Source organism: Phyllobates terribilis, unplaced genomic scaffold (genome assembly GCF_046119375.1).
Source record: "Phyllobates terribilis strain yellow unplaced genomic scaffold, ASM4611937v1 Scaffold_1__5_contigs__length_1240528914, whole genome shotgun sequence".
Classification (NCBI taxonomy): domain Eukaryota; kingdom Metazoa; phylum Chordata; class Amphibia; order Anura; family Dendrobatidae; genus Phyllobates; species Phyllobates terribilis.
The window spans coordinates 578,050,604-578,070,769 of record NW_027362761.1 but is presented as its reverse complement, the minus strand read 5'-3'; the positions used below and the strand labels follow the sequence as shown (position 1 = coordinate 578,070,769).

Sequence of the window (20,166 nt, the reverse complement as noted above, 5' to 3'; positions counted from 1 at the left end):
TGGTCTCCCATCCAGGTCCCCCATATTGCAGACATGGTCCCCCATATTGTAGACATGGTCCCCCATCTTGGTCCTTATCTTGCAGACATGTCCCCCATATTGGTCCTTATCTTGCAGACATGTCCCCCATCTTGGTCCTTATCTTGCAGACATGTCCCCCATCCAGGTTCCCATGTTGCAGACATGTCCCCCATCCAGGTCCCCGTCCCCCCAATACTGCGCGCAGGGTCCCCGTCCCCCCAATACTGCACGCAGGGTCCCCGTCCCCCCAATACTGCGGGCCGGGTCCCCGTCCCCGTCCCCCCCCCCATACTGCGGGCCGGGTCCCCCCCCCCCCCCATACTGCGGGCCGGGTCCCCCCCCCCCCATACTGCGGGCCGGGTCCCCCCCCCCCCATACTGCGGGCCGGGTCCCCCCCCCCCATACTGCGGGCCGGGTCCCCCCCCCCCCATACTGCGGGCCGGGTCCCCCCCCCCCCATACTGCGGGCCGGGTCCCCCCCCCCCCCATACTGCGGGCCGGGTCCCCCCCCCCCCCATATTGCGGGCCGGGTCCCCCCCCCATACTGCGGGCCGGGTCCCCCCCCCCCCCCCCCATACTGCGCGCCGGGTCCCCGCCCCCCCCCCCCATACTGCGCGCCGGGTCCCCGCCCCCCCCCCCCCATACTGCGCGCCGGGTCCCCGTCCCCCCCCCCCATACTGCGCGCCGGGTCCCCCCATACTGCGCGCAGGGTCCCCGTCCCCCCCCAATACTGCGCGCAGGGTCCCCGTCCCCCCCCAATACTGCGCGCAGGGTTCCCCCCCCCCCCAATACTGCGCGCAGGGTCCCCGTCCCCCCCCCCCCCCCCCAATACTGCGCGCAGGGTCCCAGCCCCCCCGCCATACAGCGCTCAAGGTCCCCGCCCCCCCCCCCCATTCAGCGCTCAGGGTCCCCACCCCCTCCCCCCCGCATACAGCGCGCCGGGTCCCCACGTCCCCCCCCCCCCCATACTGCGCGCCGGGTCCCCGTCCCCCGTCCCCCCCATACTGCGCGCCGGGTCCCCGTCCCCCCCCCAATACTGCGCGCAGGGTCCCCCCCCCCCCCCCCCAATACTGCGCGCAGGGTCCCAGCCCCCCCCTGCCATACAGCGCTCAGGGTCCCCGCCCCCTCCCCCCCGCATACAGCGCTCAGGGTCCCCGCCCCCCCCCCCCCCATACAGCGCTCAGGGTCCCTGCCCCCCCCCCCCCCCCCCCCATACAGCGCTCAGGGTCCCCCCTCCCCATACAGCGCTCAGGGTCCCTGCCCCCCCCCCCATACAGCGCTCAGGGTCCCCCCTCCCCATACTGCGCACAGTGCCCCCCCTCCTCATACTGAGCAGAGGTCCCCTGTGCTGTATTTCACATGGAAAAAAAAAAAAAAAAAAAAAGATTCTCACCTGTCCTCCGTTCCCTCGGCGTTCCCTCTGCACCTGTGGCCCGCAGGCAAGGACCCCGTAACTATCGCGGCTCTCTCCAGCAGCCGCGGACATAAGCGCTGTAATGCAGAGTATTGCCGCGCAGAGACCGGCTCTCTGCACAGCAATACCAGTGTCAGCCGCCGGCCTATCAGAGGCCAGCAGCTGACATCTGCACGTGTCAGTGACGTCATACGCCGCTGCGCTGGGACGCAGAGGTCAGCTGCTGGCCTCTGATAGGCCGGCGGCTGACACTGGTATTACTGTGCAGAGAGCCGGTCTGTGCGCGGCAATACACTGCATTACAGCTCTGATGGCGGCTGCTGGAGAGAGCCGCGATCGTTACGGTGTCTGTGCCTGCGGGCCGCGTGTTTGAGACCCCTGGTGTAGGTGAACAGAGATTCAGCAACAGGGAGGAGGGACACTGAGGAACTGTCAATAAGGCTAGGTGGGATAAAATTAAGCAGACGCAGGGAGAAGGGACACTGAGAAGCTGTCAATCAGGCTAGATGGGCAGAGATTCAGCAGCAGGGAGGAGGAACTCTGAGCAGATATCAGGGTAGGTGGGTGTAGAATGAGTTATACCTTAATAATGGATTATACAGCGTCCTCTGGTCTGGGGGGTCTATTTAGTAATGTGCACAGCTTCTGTTGTGAAATCTGGTGCCAGATTGGCTTTAATGGCCGCTGTGAAATATGACATTTCTGACTGTGGCTCTTCTGGGGATAATCTCTTTTGTTGTTATATTCATGTACCGCCCCTTTAAGTAGCTTGATGTTTTGGGCCTTGTGTGATGCGCAGCAGAGGAACCATTATCTCGGGGCTGAATGTATCTGGTTTCCTTCGCCCCCTGTATTACACAATGGCCGTCCTGTCTGCTGTGGGGGTCCGCGCTGATTTACTAGCGCTCAGACTTGTTCACATACTTCTCGTGTGAAGACTTTAAGGCCGTCATTAAATCCTGGTTGGTTTCTGCTCCGGTGGAAATCTGTCCCGGATTATGTCATTCCTGTTTGCAATTAGGGCCGGCGTCTATGGAAGGTGAGGTCTGACATAATCTATATAAATGTGCAGGTCCTGATTAAGGGCATCCATGGTGGGAGCGCGGCCCCTCCAACAGCCCAGGTAGGTTTGTAGGTAAAGTCACCAGCACCATACAATTCCTATAGGAATGCCCCGATGACATCATCAGCCGTAGTGATGCTAAACCCGTGATGTCATCATCCACGTGTATTTCCATCTCTTCACATTTATGGCATATCCGCACCCGCCATTCCCCCTCCATCATAATATCGGCCCCCGCATGTCTGTAGTAAGGGCCCCCCTGTGTGATAGTGATGTCACCGTGCTGACAGCTATGACCTCACACCTATGATGTCACCACTGATTCTGAGGCTTTGAACTTAACCCGCCTGGCAAAACCACTAATATTGCTCATAATGACGTCATCACCCCTGTTATGTCTGCACCCCTATGATGTCATCACATGCACTGAAAGCTATGATCACTGACTACCATCGTCTCGTTTGCAAAAGAAATGTTATCCACCATACTTTACACTGCACCATGACTCACACTGGCTGCAGGATTATAGCAAATATCCATCTGTTGATAGTAGCAAATTTAGATTTTTTTTCTGTTTTTTTTTGCACGCAGGTGGCGCCGCTGAGCAGGCTGGAAGGATCGAAGCCGGAGATGAAATCATTTCAATCGGTGGCAAAGCTCTGATCGGCCTCATGCACTATGACGCCTGGAATATTATCAAGGCTGTCCCCGAGGGGCCGGTCCAGTTACTGATCCGAAAGCACAGAACTGCAGTGTGACGGGAGCCCCCTCTGCCATGTGACGTCCCCCTGTGCCACCGGCCACTTCCAGCTGGACTCCTAAGAAATCAATTAACTTGGTGATCGGAGGACGGATCACATGCCCTAATATCCGCCGCGGCGGAAAGATCCGCCATTTCCTACGTGGCCACTAAACTTGAATATTACATTTTATTTATATCTCCTAACGGCAGGAAAGCATCACCAGAGCCTAGAGATGAAGCAGAGCTGAGTTTGCTATTCATGTGGTTCACTACATGACAAACGCAGCTCTGCTACAACTAAACAGCCGCCGCTCACACTTTGCATGATGCCCCTCACTGTGGACACTGATGCAGTATTGGGGTTGCAGCAGACCCCCCAGGACATGGACCTGATCTCCGGCTGTAGAAAGTCTCGTTATTTTAGGAGTTGATAAAAATAGACATTCGGGATTGCGACAACTTTTTCTTAAACTTTTCACAGACCCGACTACTTTGATCACCTGCTCCTCCTTTACACAACCAAATATAGCTGCAGCAGGGAAGGGGTCTCCGCGCGACTGAGCGGCAGGAAAGCCATCGTCTTCTCCCCCGATTGGATGCCAGGACTGTGTCTGATGCATGAAAACATTCAGGGAGCGCTGCTCTGCAGGAAGCTTCTGCAACGCCCATAAGATTTGACAAATCTTCTGAGAGTGCAGCAGGTCTCCCGTTTAGCAGTATACAGTAAATCTGCAATATACAGATGCAGCAGAGCTGAATTTGTAATGCTGTCTTCATGTCTGCATTTGGATCGGAGTAAAAAAAGAATGCAGCAAGTTTGATGGCAGTCCCATGTAAAATGACAGATAAAGCATTACAAGACAACTCAGCTCTGCTGAATCTGCAGTGCGTGGAATCCCCTGACCCAGGGACGAGTGTAAAATCTATGAAGGAAGATCGCCGCCTAGTGGCCATTCCCGGTATTAACAGAAAATCATCTCAAAGGTTACGCAATGATATATATTTATATACAGATTGAAGACTGATAGAAATCTTCTGCGTGTGTATATATGTATATATACTCACGCACTGTTATATATTGGAGTCTGATATTTTGTTATCGAGTGATAGATTCCTTATATTATCTAGATATATTCCCCTATTTTTTCTTACACAGAGCAGTTGTCTGCAGCCTATGATTCCCCCAACTACAGGTCCCAGCATATTCTTAGTTGTGGCATGCTGGGAGTAGTAGTTCCACGTCAGCTGAGGAGCCACAGGTTGCAGATCACTGATTATAGAGATGAAATATTGTTTCTAAGAAAGTATTTTTAGCCCTGTAAAGCCAAATCTGTCGCCACCACTGCGCACTTATCGATGGGTGACTTCCATGACATTCATCAGTCACTTCCATTTATTATTTTTTTTTGGAAATGATGGATAACCTACAGAGGATCCCGTGTGACACATAGCGGGGAGGACACTGGACGCGGCTCAGCTGCATTCATCTACAGGTCTTTGCTGTTTGGTTTCGATTTAATAAAATTATTTTGTGTTTTTCATTCAAATGGGTTGAAAATTCTGTGCTGATGTCATAATATATCATCATAGCGGTCGGAGCGTTGTTTTTCTGATTACAGAGCTCCAAATCCCCCCTGCACCGACATGGTAACATGGTGACTACCTGCAGCCACCACTAGAGGGAGCGCGCTGTATAACGTTTATCATAGTATGCAGTTAACTCCTGAGCTCCCTCTGGTGGCGTCTGCTGGGAGGAAGAATTCCAATATTTAGTTTTAACCTTTCTATTAGAAAAACTGATGTTCTGTACAGACCCAAAAATGACATAATACTAAAATGTGAAGATTTTATGGAAACTGATTTGGATTCGCTGTATTAAGTGATGTTTTGAGTGATTGTCTGATATAACAACATTAGTTAAACCTCTCCTTTTATAAGCAGGGGCCATTTTGATCATAGAGAAATGAATTTTTGACCGACCCAGAAATATTATTACCCAAAAAAACATTATCGAGACAAAAAGAATTGGAAACTATCAGAAGTCACGCTCAAAGATTTGGATTCCTTCATGGAAACTTAATTACAATTTCATCTAACCTGATCCATTGGAGGGGGATTCTCCATTATGGCTGTTCATAAACCCAACTTTGTAAAACTTTTATTAAAAAAGAAAGGTATCAGAAGTTTAGTGCTGGGTCGCAGCCGCCGTCTTTGTTCTATGATTTTGTAACATATTGTATATTTTGTTGATATAATTCTGTCTTTCGTCGGATTCGCCTTGTACATGACACCGGTGCAATAACACAATAAGACTGTACATTTGTATCGCTGCTTCTCCTGAGCTGTGTAAATCTGACATTGTATCTTGTTTTTAGTAGTTTTATCAAAAATAAAACACTCCGTATTTCAGCGACGATCCACGGATTTCTGCTTTTTTTTGTATCTGCAAAAAACTGTGGTGTCACAGCGCCATCTGCTGGCGATTTATAACATTGCCTTATTTAACTTGTTGGAAAAATTAAAGGGAAGCTCTTAATAAAAAAAGTCTTCAAAGGCAACTTCAGTGGCCTGTTTATATCAGGAAAGTAGAAGGATAGAATGGAAGCTCCCCGCATACAAGTAGTGAAAGGAAATCTCAGTTTGCATCACCCTCTCTAATACTGTGAGTACTCCCTTGCACAGGAATAAAAACAAGGTAGCAGTCATGCCCCGCCCTGGTGACTGAGGGGGCCTAAAGCCCCTCTACCGCACTGTTTTTACGTCTAGCACATGGGGGTAATCCATTGTAGATTTCGTACTGAGGCCCAGGGGTTTGTAGCGTCACCTCCGGCCGAGCGCACAATGCGGCCTTTACTGCTCAGCTTTGATCAACGTTGTCTATTTGGAGTCTGAAATCCATCTCCTGCCTGAACAAGTCGTCATGATCTCTGCACTGTCCCTCTTCATGCTTTACACTGCAGCTCTGCTTGTTCCTATTGACTCCTAGTTGTGACTCATAGGGTTATTCCCATAATCACAACATATTTGCAATGCCCAGTAAAATACTTATTGTTAATATACAGACTAAGCCCAACATAAAGTTTTTCTTGTACCTTTTGTCATTTTTTTTTGTCTCCATCTGCCCCTCTGTTCATCCAGCTAAACATAGCTATATGTGTGGTTTTATTCATATCTTCTAAAACTACATTTCCCAGCAGCACTTGCTTCCCTGCAGTGCTGCAGACCCCTCCCCCCAACACTGAGATATCATGAACTTAATCAAAGTGTAGAATTTGCCTTTTGCTTCTGTGCACTCTCTGCTCCTGTACAAGATCCTACCTGACCGCTCTTATCTTCTGCCATCTGCATCACTATATCAGCTGTGTGGTTGTAGATAATTATTAGCTGGTTTCTAGCAGAGCTCAACTATCCTGAACGTCTCCACAACAGAGCTTGTAATTAGTAGGAAGTGCAGAGCTGAGCTGTTTGTTGCCTGCTGCTGAAAGAACAATGGTGAGAAACTACAAATGCTGCTCTGTTGATGCATATGGCAGAGGATTGTATTATAGCAGCATCACTGAGGCGGGCAACAAACTGCTAAACTCCTCTCACCCCTTCTATATGCAGCCCATTCCTACAGTATGTCTTACAACTCAGGCCCTCTATATACAGCCCCATTCTGCACTACATCACTCCTCTCAAACATCTATATATAACCCTATTCTGTAGTACAACCCCTGGCAAAAACTATGGAATCACCGGGCTCTGAGGATGTTCATTCAGTTGTGTAATGTTGTTGAAAAAAAGCAGATCACAGACATGGCACAAAACTAAAGTCATTTCAAATGGCAACTTTAGGGCTTTAAGAAACACTAAAAGAAATCGAGATTAAAAATGTGGTACTCAGTAAGGGTTATTTTTTTCAGACCAAGCAGAGGGAAAAATTACGGAATCACTCTGTAAATTTTCATTTCCAAAACTAACACCTGCATCACATTAGGTCTGCATCTAAAAAGGAGTGATCACACCTTGGAGAGCTGTTGCACCAAGTGGACTGATATGAATCATGGCTCCAACACGAGAGATGTCAATTGAAACAAAGGAGAGGATTATCAAACTCTTAAAAGAAGGTAAATCATCACGCAATGTTGCAAAAGATGTTGGTTGTTCACAGTCAACTGTGTCTAAAATCTGGACCAAATACAAACAACATGGGAAGGTTGTTAAAGGCAAACATACTGGTAGACCAAGGAAGACATCAAAAAGTCAAGACCGGAAACTTAAAGCAATATGTCTCCAAAACAGGAAATGCACAACAAAACAAATGAGGAATGAATGGGAGAAAACTGGAGTCAATGTCTGTGACCGAACTGTAAGAAACTGCCTAAAGGAAATGGGATTTACATACAGAAAAGCTAAACATAAGCCATCAATAACACCTAAACAGAAAAAAACAAGGTTACAATGGACTAAGGAAAAGCAATCATGGACTGTGGATGACTGGATGAAAGTCATATTCAGTGATGAATCGCGAATCTGCATTGGGCAAGGTGATGATGCTGGAACTTTTGTATGGTGCCGTTCCAATGAGATTTATAAAGATGACTGCATGAAGAGAACATGCAAATTTCCACAGTCATTGATGATATTGGGCTGCATGTCAGGTAAAGGCACTGGGGAGATGGCTGTCATTACATCTTCAATAAATGCCCAAGTTTACATTGATATTTTGGACAGTTTTCTTATCCCATCAGTTGAAAGGATGCTTGGGGATGATGACATCATTTTTCAAGATGATAATGCATCCTGCCATAGAGCAAAAACTGTGAAAACATTCCTTGAAAAAAGACACATAAGGTCAATGTCATGACCTGCAAATACTCCGGATCTCAATCCAATTGAAAATCTTTGGTGGAAGTTTAAGAAAATGGTCCATGACAAGGCTCCAACCTGCAAAGCTGATCTGGTAACAGCAATCAGAGAAAGTTGGAGCCAGATTGATGAAGAGTACTGTTTGTCACTCATTAACTCCATGCCTCAGAGACTGCAAGCTGTTATTAAAGCCAGAGGTGGTGCAGCAAAATACTAGTGATGTATTGGAGTGTTCTTTTGTGTTTTTGTTTTTCATGATTCCATAATTTTTTCCTCTGAATTGAGTGATTCCATAATTTTTTCCCTCTGCTTGGTCTGAAAAAAATTACCCGTACTGAGTACCACATTTTTAATCTTGATTTCTTTTAGTGTTTCTTAAAGCCCTAAAGTTGCCATTTGAAATGACTTTAGTTTTGTGCCATGTCTGTGATCTGCCTTTTTTCAACAACATTAACCGCTTCCCGACCGCCCTCTGTAGATAAACGTCCACGCTGCCTGGGCTCTGTGCAGCGCGGACGTTTAAAAACGGTGGGTGGTCCCGCAGCGCTCAGGACCCCCAGGGTCTTATAAGCGTTGCGGTTCCGGTGCAGAGCGATAGCTCTGACAGGGAACATCATCGGGACCTGATTGGATCAGGTCCCAGGGATGTTAACCCTTTGCTGTCTTCTATATGCCGCGATCTATAGTGATCGCGGCATATAGAAGACAGCAGGAGGAGAGGGGGTAGCCCACTTACCTCTCCGACGGCCCCCTTATACCTTCCAGGACCTGACGTTGCTATGGCAGCTGGAGGTCACATGACCGCCTCCAGATCTGCCATATATGGTGTCCTGCCTGGCTCAGCCTGCAGCTGAAGCCAGGCAGGAGACTGACTGTGAAACAGTCAGGGAAGATCTCATGTAATGTAATACATGTCTATTACATTACATGAGATCAGTGATCAGAAAAATAAAAATTAATATCCCATACAGGGACTAAGTAAAAATTTAAAAAAAAAAGGTAAAAAAAAGTTTTTAAACTGTTAAAAAAAATTACAAAATAAATAAAAATAAATAACTAAAATATTAAACCGATAAATCCATATATTTATGCAAAAATAAAAAAAGTACACATTTGGTATCGCCGCGTCCGAAACAACCCGAGCTATAAAACTGTCACACTAATTAACTCCTTCTGTGCACACCGTAATAAAAATAAATAAAAAACGGAGCAAAAAACTATGCTTTTTCCTCATATCGCCAAACAAAAAGTGGAAAAAAATGCGATCAAAAAGCAAAATGGAAATAAAAATGGTGCCGCTGAAAACGTCATCTTGTTCCGCAAAAAACAGCTCCATCAGCCGAAAAATAAAAAAGTTATACCTTTCAGAATAAAGCAATTCAAAAAAAATATTTTTTCTATAAAATGGTTTTATTGTGTAAAAGCGCCAAAACATAAAAAAATATACAGTAAGTGTAGTATCGCTGTAAACGTACTGACCCGAAGAATAACGCTGCCTGATCACTTTTACCACACGCAGAACGGCATGAAAAAAACCCTCAAAAACAATTCCTGAATTGTTGGTTTTTGTTAATTTTACCTCCCAAGAAACGGAATAGAAAGCGATCAAAAAATGTCACGTACCCAAAAATGGTACCAATAAAAATGTCAACTCGTCCCGCAAAAAACAAGCAGTCACATGACTCTGTCGGCCAAAATCTGGAAAAACTATAGCTCTCAAAATATGGTGATGCAAAAACTAGATTTTGCGAAAAAAAGCGTCTTTTAGTGTGTGACAGCTGTCAGTCATAAAAACCCGATATAAATCTGGTATCTCTGTAATCGCACCGACCCGAAGAATAAAGTAATCTAATCCGTTATATCACACTAGGAACGGCGTAAAAAATAAATAAAACCAATTCTTCACCTGCTACTGATTAGTTTATTAGGTCTCCCAAAGATCGCAGTAAGGCGCAGAGCCTTACATTTATCCTGCGCTCTGCGCTGAGCACTTACACCAGAGTTTCCGTGTAAATCTCTGAAATACGTGATTCAGCCGGAACCCATGACAGAAGATTCCCTGTAATGAGGCAGATATAGGCTCTGTGGATGCCTTCTGGCCTGAGATCCCACGGTGTCATTTGTTTTAGGCGTGCATAAAAGTGCGGTTGGCCACAGTTTTGTGCACTTCTGAAAAAAAGGACACCGCTAAACTGAGGCCAGACGGAGTCCAGAGTAACTCTGCTGCCTCATTACAGTGAATGGATCCTGCAGGGGTTTCATCTGAATTACATCACTTGGAAATTTAGATGGAAACCCCGATGTAAGTGCTCAGCCTCGAGCGCCGGATAAATGTTACGTAAAATGTTCCCAATAAAAGCTTCAACTCAGTCCTCAAAAAAAGCTAGTCTCCACTCAGGTCCATCATCTGTTAAAAATATAAGGGACTTCCAAGTTACTGGTAGCAGAAAGGCTCTGGAAAAGCGAAATGGCCCTTGCCCCCCAAAAGAAATTCAGAAAATTTTGTGCTCCCAAATCCAAATGCCTATTCTACAATAATTTGTTCTCCAATTGTCAAATAGCGCTCCGTCCCCCCCAGATCTCGCCGTATGGCTGAGTGGTACGATACAGCCACATATGGGGTATTGCCACTTTTAGAAGAAATTGTGTGACACATTTCGGCACCATTTTTACCCATTGCCCTGTGTGAAAATGTAAAATCTGAGGGTAAAACATTTTTTTGTGGTAAAAATATAATTATGCTTTTTTCACTGCCCAATGGTATAAATTTAAAAATTAAAAAATACTCACTACTTCCCTAGATGAATTCCTTGAGAGGTGTAGTTTACAAAATGGGGTCACTTGTGGGGGTTTATGCTGTTTCGACATGTCAGCGACTCTTCAAATGTGACATGGTGTCTGCAACCTATCCCAGCCAACATAGCGCTTCTTTCTCTTCCGAACCCTGCCGTACACCAAAGCAGTGGTTTTCCCCCACATATGGGGTATCGGCGTACTCAGGAGAAATTGCACAACAAATTTCATGGTGCAATTTATCCTGTTACCCTTATGATAATGCAAAATTAGGGAATGAAAAACATTTTTTGTGGGAAAAATGTGAAAATTTTATTTTTACGGCTCAATATTATAAACTTCTGTGAAGCGGCTGGGGGTGCAAGGTGCTCACCACACATCTACATAAGTTCCCTAAGGGTCTAGTTTCCAAAATGGTGTCACTTATGGGGGGTTTCCACTGTTTAGGAACATCAGGAGCTCTCCAAACGCAACATGGCGTCTGCTAATTATTCAGACAAATTTTACATTCAAAAAGTCTAATGGCGCTCCTTCCCTTCCGAACCCTGCAGTGCACCCAAACAGTGGTTTTCCCTCACATATGGGGTATCAACGCGCTCAAGAGAAATTGCACAAAAAATTTTGGGGTCCATTTTTTCCTGTTACCCCTGTAAAAATAAAAAAATTGGGTCTAAAGTAACATTTTTGTGAAAAAAGTTAAATGTTAATTTTTTTCTTCCACATTCCAAAAATTTCTGTGAAGCACCTGAAGGGTTAATAAAGTTCTTGAATGTGGTTTTGAGCACCTTGAGGGGTGCAGTTTTTAGAATGGTGTCACTTTGGGTATTTTCTGTCATAAAGACCCCTCAAAGTGACTTCAAATATGATGTGGTCCCTAAAAAAAAAATGTTTTTGTAAATTTTGTTGGAAAAATGAGAAATCGCTGGTCAACTTTTAACCCTTATAGCTCCATAACAAAAAAAAATTTTGGTTCCAAAATTGTGCTGATGTAAAGTAGACATGTGGGCAATGTTATTTATTAACTATTTTGTGTAACATATCTCTCTGATTTAAGGGCATAAAAATTTAAATTTCGAAAATTGCAAAATTTTAACAATTTTCACCAAATTTCTGATTTTTTCACAAATAAACGCAAGTGATATCAAAGAAATTTTACCACTATCATGAAGTACAATATGTCACGAAAAAACAATCTCAGAATCAGCGGGATCCGTTAAAGCGTTCCAGAGTAATTACCTCATAAAGTGACAGTGGTCAGAATTGAAAAAATTGGCCCGGTCACAAAGGCAAAAACAGGCGCTGGTGCGAATTGGTTAAACAACTGAATGAACAGTCTCCGAGCCTGGTGATTCCATAATTTTTGCCAGGGGTTGTATATCACTCCACTCAGACTCCTATACACAGCGACATCCTACATTATATTGCTATTCTTAGCCCCTATATATACAGCCCCATATTACAAAATATCATTCCTCTAAATGTCTCTACATACAGCCCCATCTTGAGGTATATTATTCCTCTCAGACTCCTCTATATACAGCCCCATTCAGCAATACATAACTCCTCTATATACAGCCTGATCCTACTCTATATCTTTCCTCTAAGCTCCTCTATATACAGCCTCATCCAGCAGTACATCACTCCTCTGAGCCCATCTATATACACTCATCCAGCAGTACATATTGCTCAGCTTCTCTATATACAGCCAGATATATATAGTATATTTTTCCTATCAACCCATCTGTATACAGCCCCATCATGAAGTCCATCGCTCTTCTTAACCCTCTATATATAGCCCCATTGACTTCACTCAGACCCCGATACACAGCCACATCCTGCAGTTTCTTTTCTCTGCCCCTCTGTACACAGCCCCATCCTGAAATTTATTACTATTCTCAGCCCCTCTATATACAATCCCATCCTCCAGTACATCAGTCCTGTCAGCCCCTCTATGTACAGCCCCATCCTGTTGCACTTCACTCCTTTTAGCCTCTCTATATACAGCGCCATCCTGTAGTACATCACTCCTCTTAGGCTCTATGCACACAGTGTTTTTTGATGCGTTTTTCCCGTGCGGAATTGACCCCAAAAACGCGCTGGAATCCTGATGTAGCATGATTTTGCAAATCTGTGCACATGATCGGGAATTTCCCTGACAGGATTTCATGTGTGCTTAAATCTGCAGCATGTCAATAATTTGTGCGTGTATGGCTGCATATTCCGCAGGGAATGCACTGCCAAAAAAAGCAGGGCAAAAACGTGTGGAACTTCCACAGCGTTTTTGCTGCCAAGAAGTGCAGAAATTTCTGTACCTAAATACTGATCGTGTGCACATACCCTTAGTCCCGCTATATATAGCCCCATCCAGCAGTATATCACTCCTCTCAGCGCCCCTCTTTATACAGCCCCATTCTGTAGTACATCACTCCTCTCAGCCCCTCTATATACAGCCTCATCCTGCAGTGCATCACTTCTCTCAGCCCCTCTCTATACAGCCCCATCATGCAGTGCATCACTCCTCTCATTCTATCTACACTGTGTGCAGAATTATTAGGCAAGTTGTATTTTCGAAGATTATTTTTATTATTGATCAACAACTATGTTCTCAATCAACCCAAAAGATTCATAAATATCCAAGCTTAATATTTTTGGAAGTTGGAGTGGGCTTTTTTTTAGATTTGGCTATCTTAGGAGGATATCTGTTTCTGCAGGTAACTATTACTGTGCCGAATTATTAGGCAACTTAATAAAAACCAAATATAATCCCATCTCACTTGTTTATTTTCACCAGGTAAACCAATATCAGTGCACAAAATTTAGAAATAAACATTTCTGACATGCAAAATCAAAAACCAAAAAAATTAGTGATGAATATAGCCACCTTTCTTTATGATGACACTCAACAGCCTTACATCCATAGATTCTGTCAGTTGCTTGATCTGTTTTAGATCAACATTGCGTGCAGCAGCCACCACAGCCTCCCAGACACTGTTCCCAGAGGTGTACTGTTTTCCCTCCCTGTAGATCTCACATTTTATGATGGACCACAGGTTCTCTATGGGGTTAAGATCAGATGAACAAGGGGGGCATGTCATTATTTTTTCTTCTTTTAGACCTTTACTGGCCAGCCACGCTGTGGAGTAGTTGGATGCATGTCATGGAGCATTGTCCTGCATGAAAATCATGTTTTTCTTGAACGATACCGACTTCTTCCTGTACCACTGCTTGAAGAAGTTGTCTTCCAGAAACTGGCAGTAGGTCTGGGAGTTGAGCTTCACTCCATCCTCAACCCGAGAAGGTCCCACAAGTTCATCTTTGATACCAGCCCATACCTGTACCCCACCTCCACCTTGCTGGCGTCTGAGTCGGAGTGGAGCTCTCTGCCCTTTACTGATCCAGCCTCTGGCCCATCAAGAGTCATTCTCATTTCATCAGTCCATAAAAAAAATCTTAAGATATTTCTTGACCCATTCTTGACGTTTTATCTTATGTTTCTTGTTCAAAGGTGGTGGTTTTTCAGCCTTCCTTACCTTGGCCATGTCCCTGAGTATCGCACACCTTGTGCTTTTTGATACTCCAGTAATGTTGCAGCTCTGAAATATGGCAAAACTGGTGGCGAATGGCATCTTGGCAGCTTCACGCTTGATTTTCCTCAATTCATGGGCAGTTATTTTGCGCCTTTTTTGGCCAACACGCTTCTTCCGACCCTGTTGGCTATTTGCCATGAAACGCTTGATTGTTCGGTGATCACACTTCAAATGTTTGGAAATTTCAAGACTGCTGCATCCCTCTGCAAGACATCTCACAATTTTGGACTTTTCAGATCCCGTCAAATCTCTCTTCTGACCCATTTTGCCAAAGGAAAGGAAGTTGCCTAATAATTAAGCACACCTTATATAGGGTGTTGATGTCATTAGTCAACACCCCTCCTCATTACAGAGATGCACATCACCAGATTTACTTAATTGGTAGATGGCTCTCAAGAATATGCAGCTTGGAGTAGAACAACATGTATAAAAAGTATCATGTGAGCAAAATACTAATTTGCCTAATAATTCTGCACACTGTGTATATACCGCCCCATACTGAAGTACATCACTCGTCTCAACTCCTCTACATACAGCCCCATCCTGCAGGACTTCACTCATCTCAGCCCCTCTTTATACAGTCCAATACTGCAGGGCGCAGTGATGTTAATACAGCCAGCAGAGGGAGCAGTGATGTTAATACAGCCAGCAGAGGGCGCAGTGATGTTAATACAGCCAGCGGAGGGCGCAGTGATGTTAATACAGCCAGTGGAGGGCGCAGTGATGTAATACAGCCAGCGGAGGGCGCAGTGTTGTAATACAGCCAGCGGAGGGCGAAGTGATGTAATACAGCCAGCGGAGAGCGCAGTGATGTAATACAGCCAGCGGAGAGCGTAGTGATGTAATCCACCCAGCAGAGGGCGCAGTGATGTTAATACAGCCAGCGGAGGGCGCAGTGATGTTAATACAGCCAGTGGAGGGCGCAGTGATGTAATACAGCCAGCGGAGGGCGCAGTGTTGTAATACAGCCAGCGGAGGGCACAGTGATGTAATACAGCCAGCGGAGAGCGCAGTGATGTAATTCAGCCAACGGAGGGCGCAGTGATGTTAATACAGCCAGCGGAGGGTGCAGTGATCTAATACAGCCAGCGGAGGGCGCAGTGATGTAATATAGCCAGCGGAGGGCGCAGTGATGTTAATACAGCCAGCTTAGGGCGCAGTGATGTAATACAGCCAGCAGAGGGCGCAGTGATGTTAATACAGCCAGCAGAGGGCGCAGTGATGTAATACAGTCAGTGGAGGGCGCAGTGATGTAATACAGCCAGCGGAGGGCGCAGTGAAGTAAAATAGCCAGCGGAGGGCGCAGTGATGTAATACAGCCAGCAGAGGGCGCAGTGTTGTAATACAGCCAGCGGAGGGCGCAGTGATGCAATACAGCCAGCGGAGAGCGCAGTGATGTAATACAGCCAACGGAGGGCGCAGTGATGTAATACAGCCAGTAGAGGGCGCAGTGATATAATACAGCCAGCGGAGAGCGCAGTGATGTAATACAGCCAGCGGATGGCGCAGTGATGTAATACAGCCAACGGAGGGCGCAGTGATGTTAATACAGCCAGCGGAGGGCGCAGTGATGTAATACAGCCAGCAGAGGGCGCAGTGATGTAATACAGCCAGCAGAGGGCGCAGTGATGTAATACAGCCAGCGGAGGGCGCAGTGTTGTAATACAGCCAGCGGAGGGCACAGTGATGTAATACAGCCAGCGGAGAGCGCAGTGATGTAATTCAGCCAACGGAGGGCGCAGTGATGTTAATACAGCCAGCGGAGGGTGCAGTGATCTAATACAGCCAGCGGAGGGCGCAGTGATGTAATATAGCCAGCGGAGGGCGCAGTGATGTTAATACAGCCAGCTTAGGGCGCAGTGATGTAATACAGTCAGCAGAGGGCGCAGTGATGTTAATACAGCCAGCAGAGGGCGCAGTGATGTAATACAGTCAGTGGAGGGCGCAGTGATGTAATACAGCCAGCGGAGGGCGCAGTGAAGTAAAATAGCCAGCGGAGGGCGCAGTGATGTAATACAGCCAGCAGAGGGCGCAGTGTTGTAATACAGCCAGCGGAGGGCGCAGTGATGCAATACAGCCAGCGGAGAGCGCAGTGATGTAATACAGCCAACGGAGGGCGCAGTGATGTAATACAGCCAGTAGAGGGCGCAGTGATATAATACAGCCAGCGGAGAGCGCAGTGATGTAATACAGCCAGCGGATGGCGCAGTGATGTAATACAGCCAACGGAGGGCGCAGTGATGTTAATACAGCCAGCGGAGGGCGCAGTGATGTAATACAGCCAGCAGAGGGCGCAGTGATGTTAATACAGCCAGCAGAGGGCGCAGTGATGTAATACAGTCAGCGGAGGGCGTAGTGATGTTAATACAGCCAGCGGAGGGCGCAGTGATGTAATACAGCCAGCGGAGGGCGCAGTGATGTAATATAGCCAGCGGAGGGCGTAGTGATGTAATACAGCCAGCGGAGGGCGCAGAGATGTAATACAGTCAGCGGAGGGCGCAGTGATATAATACAGCCAGCGGAGAGCGCAGTGATGTCATACAGCCAGCGGAGAGCGCAGTGATGTCATACAGCCAGCAGAGGGCGGAGTGATGTAATACAGCCAGCGGAGGGCGCAGAGATGTAATACAGCCAGCGGAGAGCGCAGTGATGTAATACAGCCAGCGGAGGGCGCAGTGATGTAATACAGCCAACGGAGAGCGCAGAGATGTAATACAGCCAGCAGAGGGCGCAGTGATGTAATATAGCCAGCGGAGGGCGAAGAGATGTAATACAGCCAGCGGAGAGCGCAGTGATGTAATACAGCCAGCGGAGGGCGCAGTGATGTAATACAGCCAGCGGAGAGCGCAGAGATGTAATACAGCCAGCAGAGGGCGCAGTGATGTAATATAGCCAGCGGAGGGCGCAGTGATGTAATACAGCCAGCAGAGGGCGCAGTGATGTAAGACAGCCAGCAGAGGGCGAAGTGATGTAATACAGCCAGCAGAGGCCGCAGTGATAGAATACAGACAGACAGCAGAAGGCGCAGTGATGTAATACAGCCAGCGGAGGGCGCAGTGATGTAATACAGCCAGCAGAGGGCGCAGTGATTTAATACAGCCAGCAGAGGGCGCAGTGATGTAATACAGCCAGCAGAGGGCGCAGTGATGTAATACAACCAGCAGAGGGTGCAGTGATGTAATACAGCTAGCGGAGGGCGCAGTGATGTAATACAGCCAGCGGAGGGCGCAGTGATGTAATACAGCCAGCGGAGAGCGTAGTGATGTAATACAGCCAGCGGAGAGCTCAGTGCTGTAATACAGCCAGCGGAGGGCGCAGTGATGTAATACAGCCAGCGGAGAGCGCAGTGATGTAATACAGCCAGCGGAGGGCGCAGTGATGTAATACAGCCAGCGGAGGGCGCAGTGATGTAATACAGCCAGCGGAGGGCGCAGTGATGTAATACAGCCAGCGGAGGGCGCAGTGATGTAATACAGCCAGCGGAGGGCGTAGTGATGTAATACAGCCAGCGGAGGGCGCAGAGATGTAATACAGTCAGCGGAGGGCGCAGTGATATAATACAGCCAGCGGAGAGCGCAGTGATGTCATACAGCCAGCGGAGAGCGCAGTGATGTCATACAGCCAGCAGAGGGTGGAGTGATGTAATACAGCCAGCGGAGGGCGCAGAGATGTAATACAGCCAGCGGAGAGCGCAGTGATGTAATACAGCCAGCGGAGGGCGCAGTGATGTAATACAGCCAACGGAGGGCGCAGTGATGTAATACAGCCAGCAGAGGGCGCAGTGATGTAATACAGCCAGCAGAGGGAGCAGTGATGTTAATACAGCCAGCAGAGGGCGCAGTGATGTTAATACAGCCAGCGGAGGGCGCAGTGATGTAATACAGCCAGCGGAGGGCGCAGTGATGTAATATAGCCAGCAGAGGGCGCAGTGATGTTAATACAGCCAGCAGAGGGCGCAGTGATGTTAATACAGCCAGCAGAGGGCGCAGTGATGTAATACAGTCAGCGGAGGGCGCAGTGATGTTAATACAGCCAGCGGAGGGCGCAGTTATGTAATACAGCCAGCGGAGGGCGCAGTGACGTAATATAGCCAGCGGAGGGCGCAGTGATGTAATACAGCCAGCGGAGGGCGCAGTGTTGTAATACAGCCAGCGGAGGGCGCAGTGATGTAATACAGCCAGCGGAGAGCACAGTGATCTAATACAGCCAACGGAGGGCGCAGTGATGTAATACAGCTAGTAGAGGGCGCAGTGATATAATACAGCCAGCGGAGAGCGCAGTGATGTAATACAGCCAGTGAAGGGCGCAGTGATGTAATACAGCCAGCGGAGGGCGCAGTGATGTAATACAGCCAGCGGAGGGCGCAGTGATGTAATACAGCCAGCGGAGGGCGCAGTGATGTAATATAGCCAGCGGAGGACGCAGTGATGTAATACAGCCAGCAGAGGGCGCAGTGATGTAATACAGCCAGCAGAGGGCGCAGTGATGTAATACAGCCAGCGGAGGGCGCAGTCATGTAATACAGCCAGCAGAGGGCGCAGTGATTTAATACAGCCAGCAGAGGGCGCAGTGATGTAATACAGCCAGCGGAGGGCGCAGTGATGTAAGACAGCCAGCAGAGAGCGCAGAGATGTAATACAGCCAGCAGAGGGCGCAGTGATGTAATATAGCCAGCGGAGGGCGCAGTGATGTAATACAGCCAGCAGAGGGCGCAGTGATGTAATACAGCCAGCAGAGGGCGCAGTGATGTAAGACAGCCAGCAGAGGGCGCAGTGATGTAATACAGCCAGCAGAGGCCGCAGTGATAGAATACAGACAGACAGCGGAGGGCGCAGTGATGTAATACAGCCAGCAGAGGGCGCAGTGATGTAATACAGCCAGCAGAGGGCGCAGTGATGTAATACAGTCAGCGGAGGGCGCAGTGATGTAATACAGCCAGCGGAGGGTGCAGTCATGTAATACAGCCAGCAGAGGGTGCAGTGTGTTAATACAGCCAGCAGAGGGCGCAGTGATGTAATACAGCTAGTGGAGGGCGCAGTGATGTAATACAGTCAGCGGAGGGCGCAGTGATGTAATACAGCCAGCGGAGGGCGCAGTGATGTAATACAGTCAGCGAAGGGCGCAGTGATGTAATACAGTCAGCTGAGGGCGCATTGATGTAATACAGCCAGCGGAGGGCGCAGTGATGTAATATACAGCCAGCGGAGAGCGCAGTGATGTAATACAGTCAGCGGAGAGCGCAGTGATGTAATACAGCCAGCGGAGGGCGCAGTGATGTAATACAGCCAGCAGAGGGCGCAGTGATGTAATACAGCCAGCAGAGGGTGCAGTGATGTAATACAGCCAGCGGAGAGCGCAGTGATGTAATACAGCCAGCAGAGGGCGCAGTGATGTAATACAGCCATCAGAGGGCGCAGTGATGTAATACAGCCAGCAGAGGGTGCAGTGATGTAATACAGCCAGCGGAGAGCGCACTGATGTAATACAGCCAGTGGAGAGCTCAGTGATATAATACAGCCAGCGGAGGGCGCAGTGATGTAATACAGCCAGCGGAGAGCTCAGTGATATAATACAGCCAGCGGAGGGCGCAGTGATGTAATACAGCCAGCGGAGGGCGCAGTGATGTAATACAGCCAGCGGAGGGCGCAGTGATGTAATACAGCCAGCGGAGGGCGCATTGATGTAATACAGTCAGC

At 47.8% G+C, this 20,166-nt stretch overlaps 1 protein-coding gene across 5 annotated transcripts in view; it reads left to right on the top strand.

Moving 5' to 3' along the window:
* Nucleotides 1-5,653, top strand: part of PDZD2 (PDZ domain containing 2) — a 265,174-nt gene extending 259,521 nt beyond the window's left edge. For 4 of the 5 annotated variants that reach the window (XM_073681359.1, XM_073681382.1, XM_073681375.1 and 1 more), the window contains one exon: nucleotides 3,089-5,653. In XM_073681359.1, the coding sequence (XP_073537460.1) occupies nucleotides 3,089-3,255 (167 nt within the window). In that variant the 3' untranslated portion in view covers nucleotides 3,256-5,653. Of the gene's footprint in view, nucleotides 1-2,506; nucleotides 2,558-3,088 lie in introns of all 5 variants that reach the window. The other variant, XM_073681366.1, reaches the window with a different exon arrangement.
* Nucleotides 5,654-20,166: the final 14,513 nt, after the last annotated feature.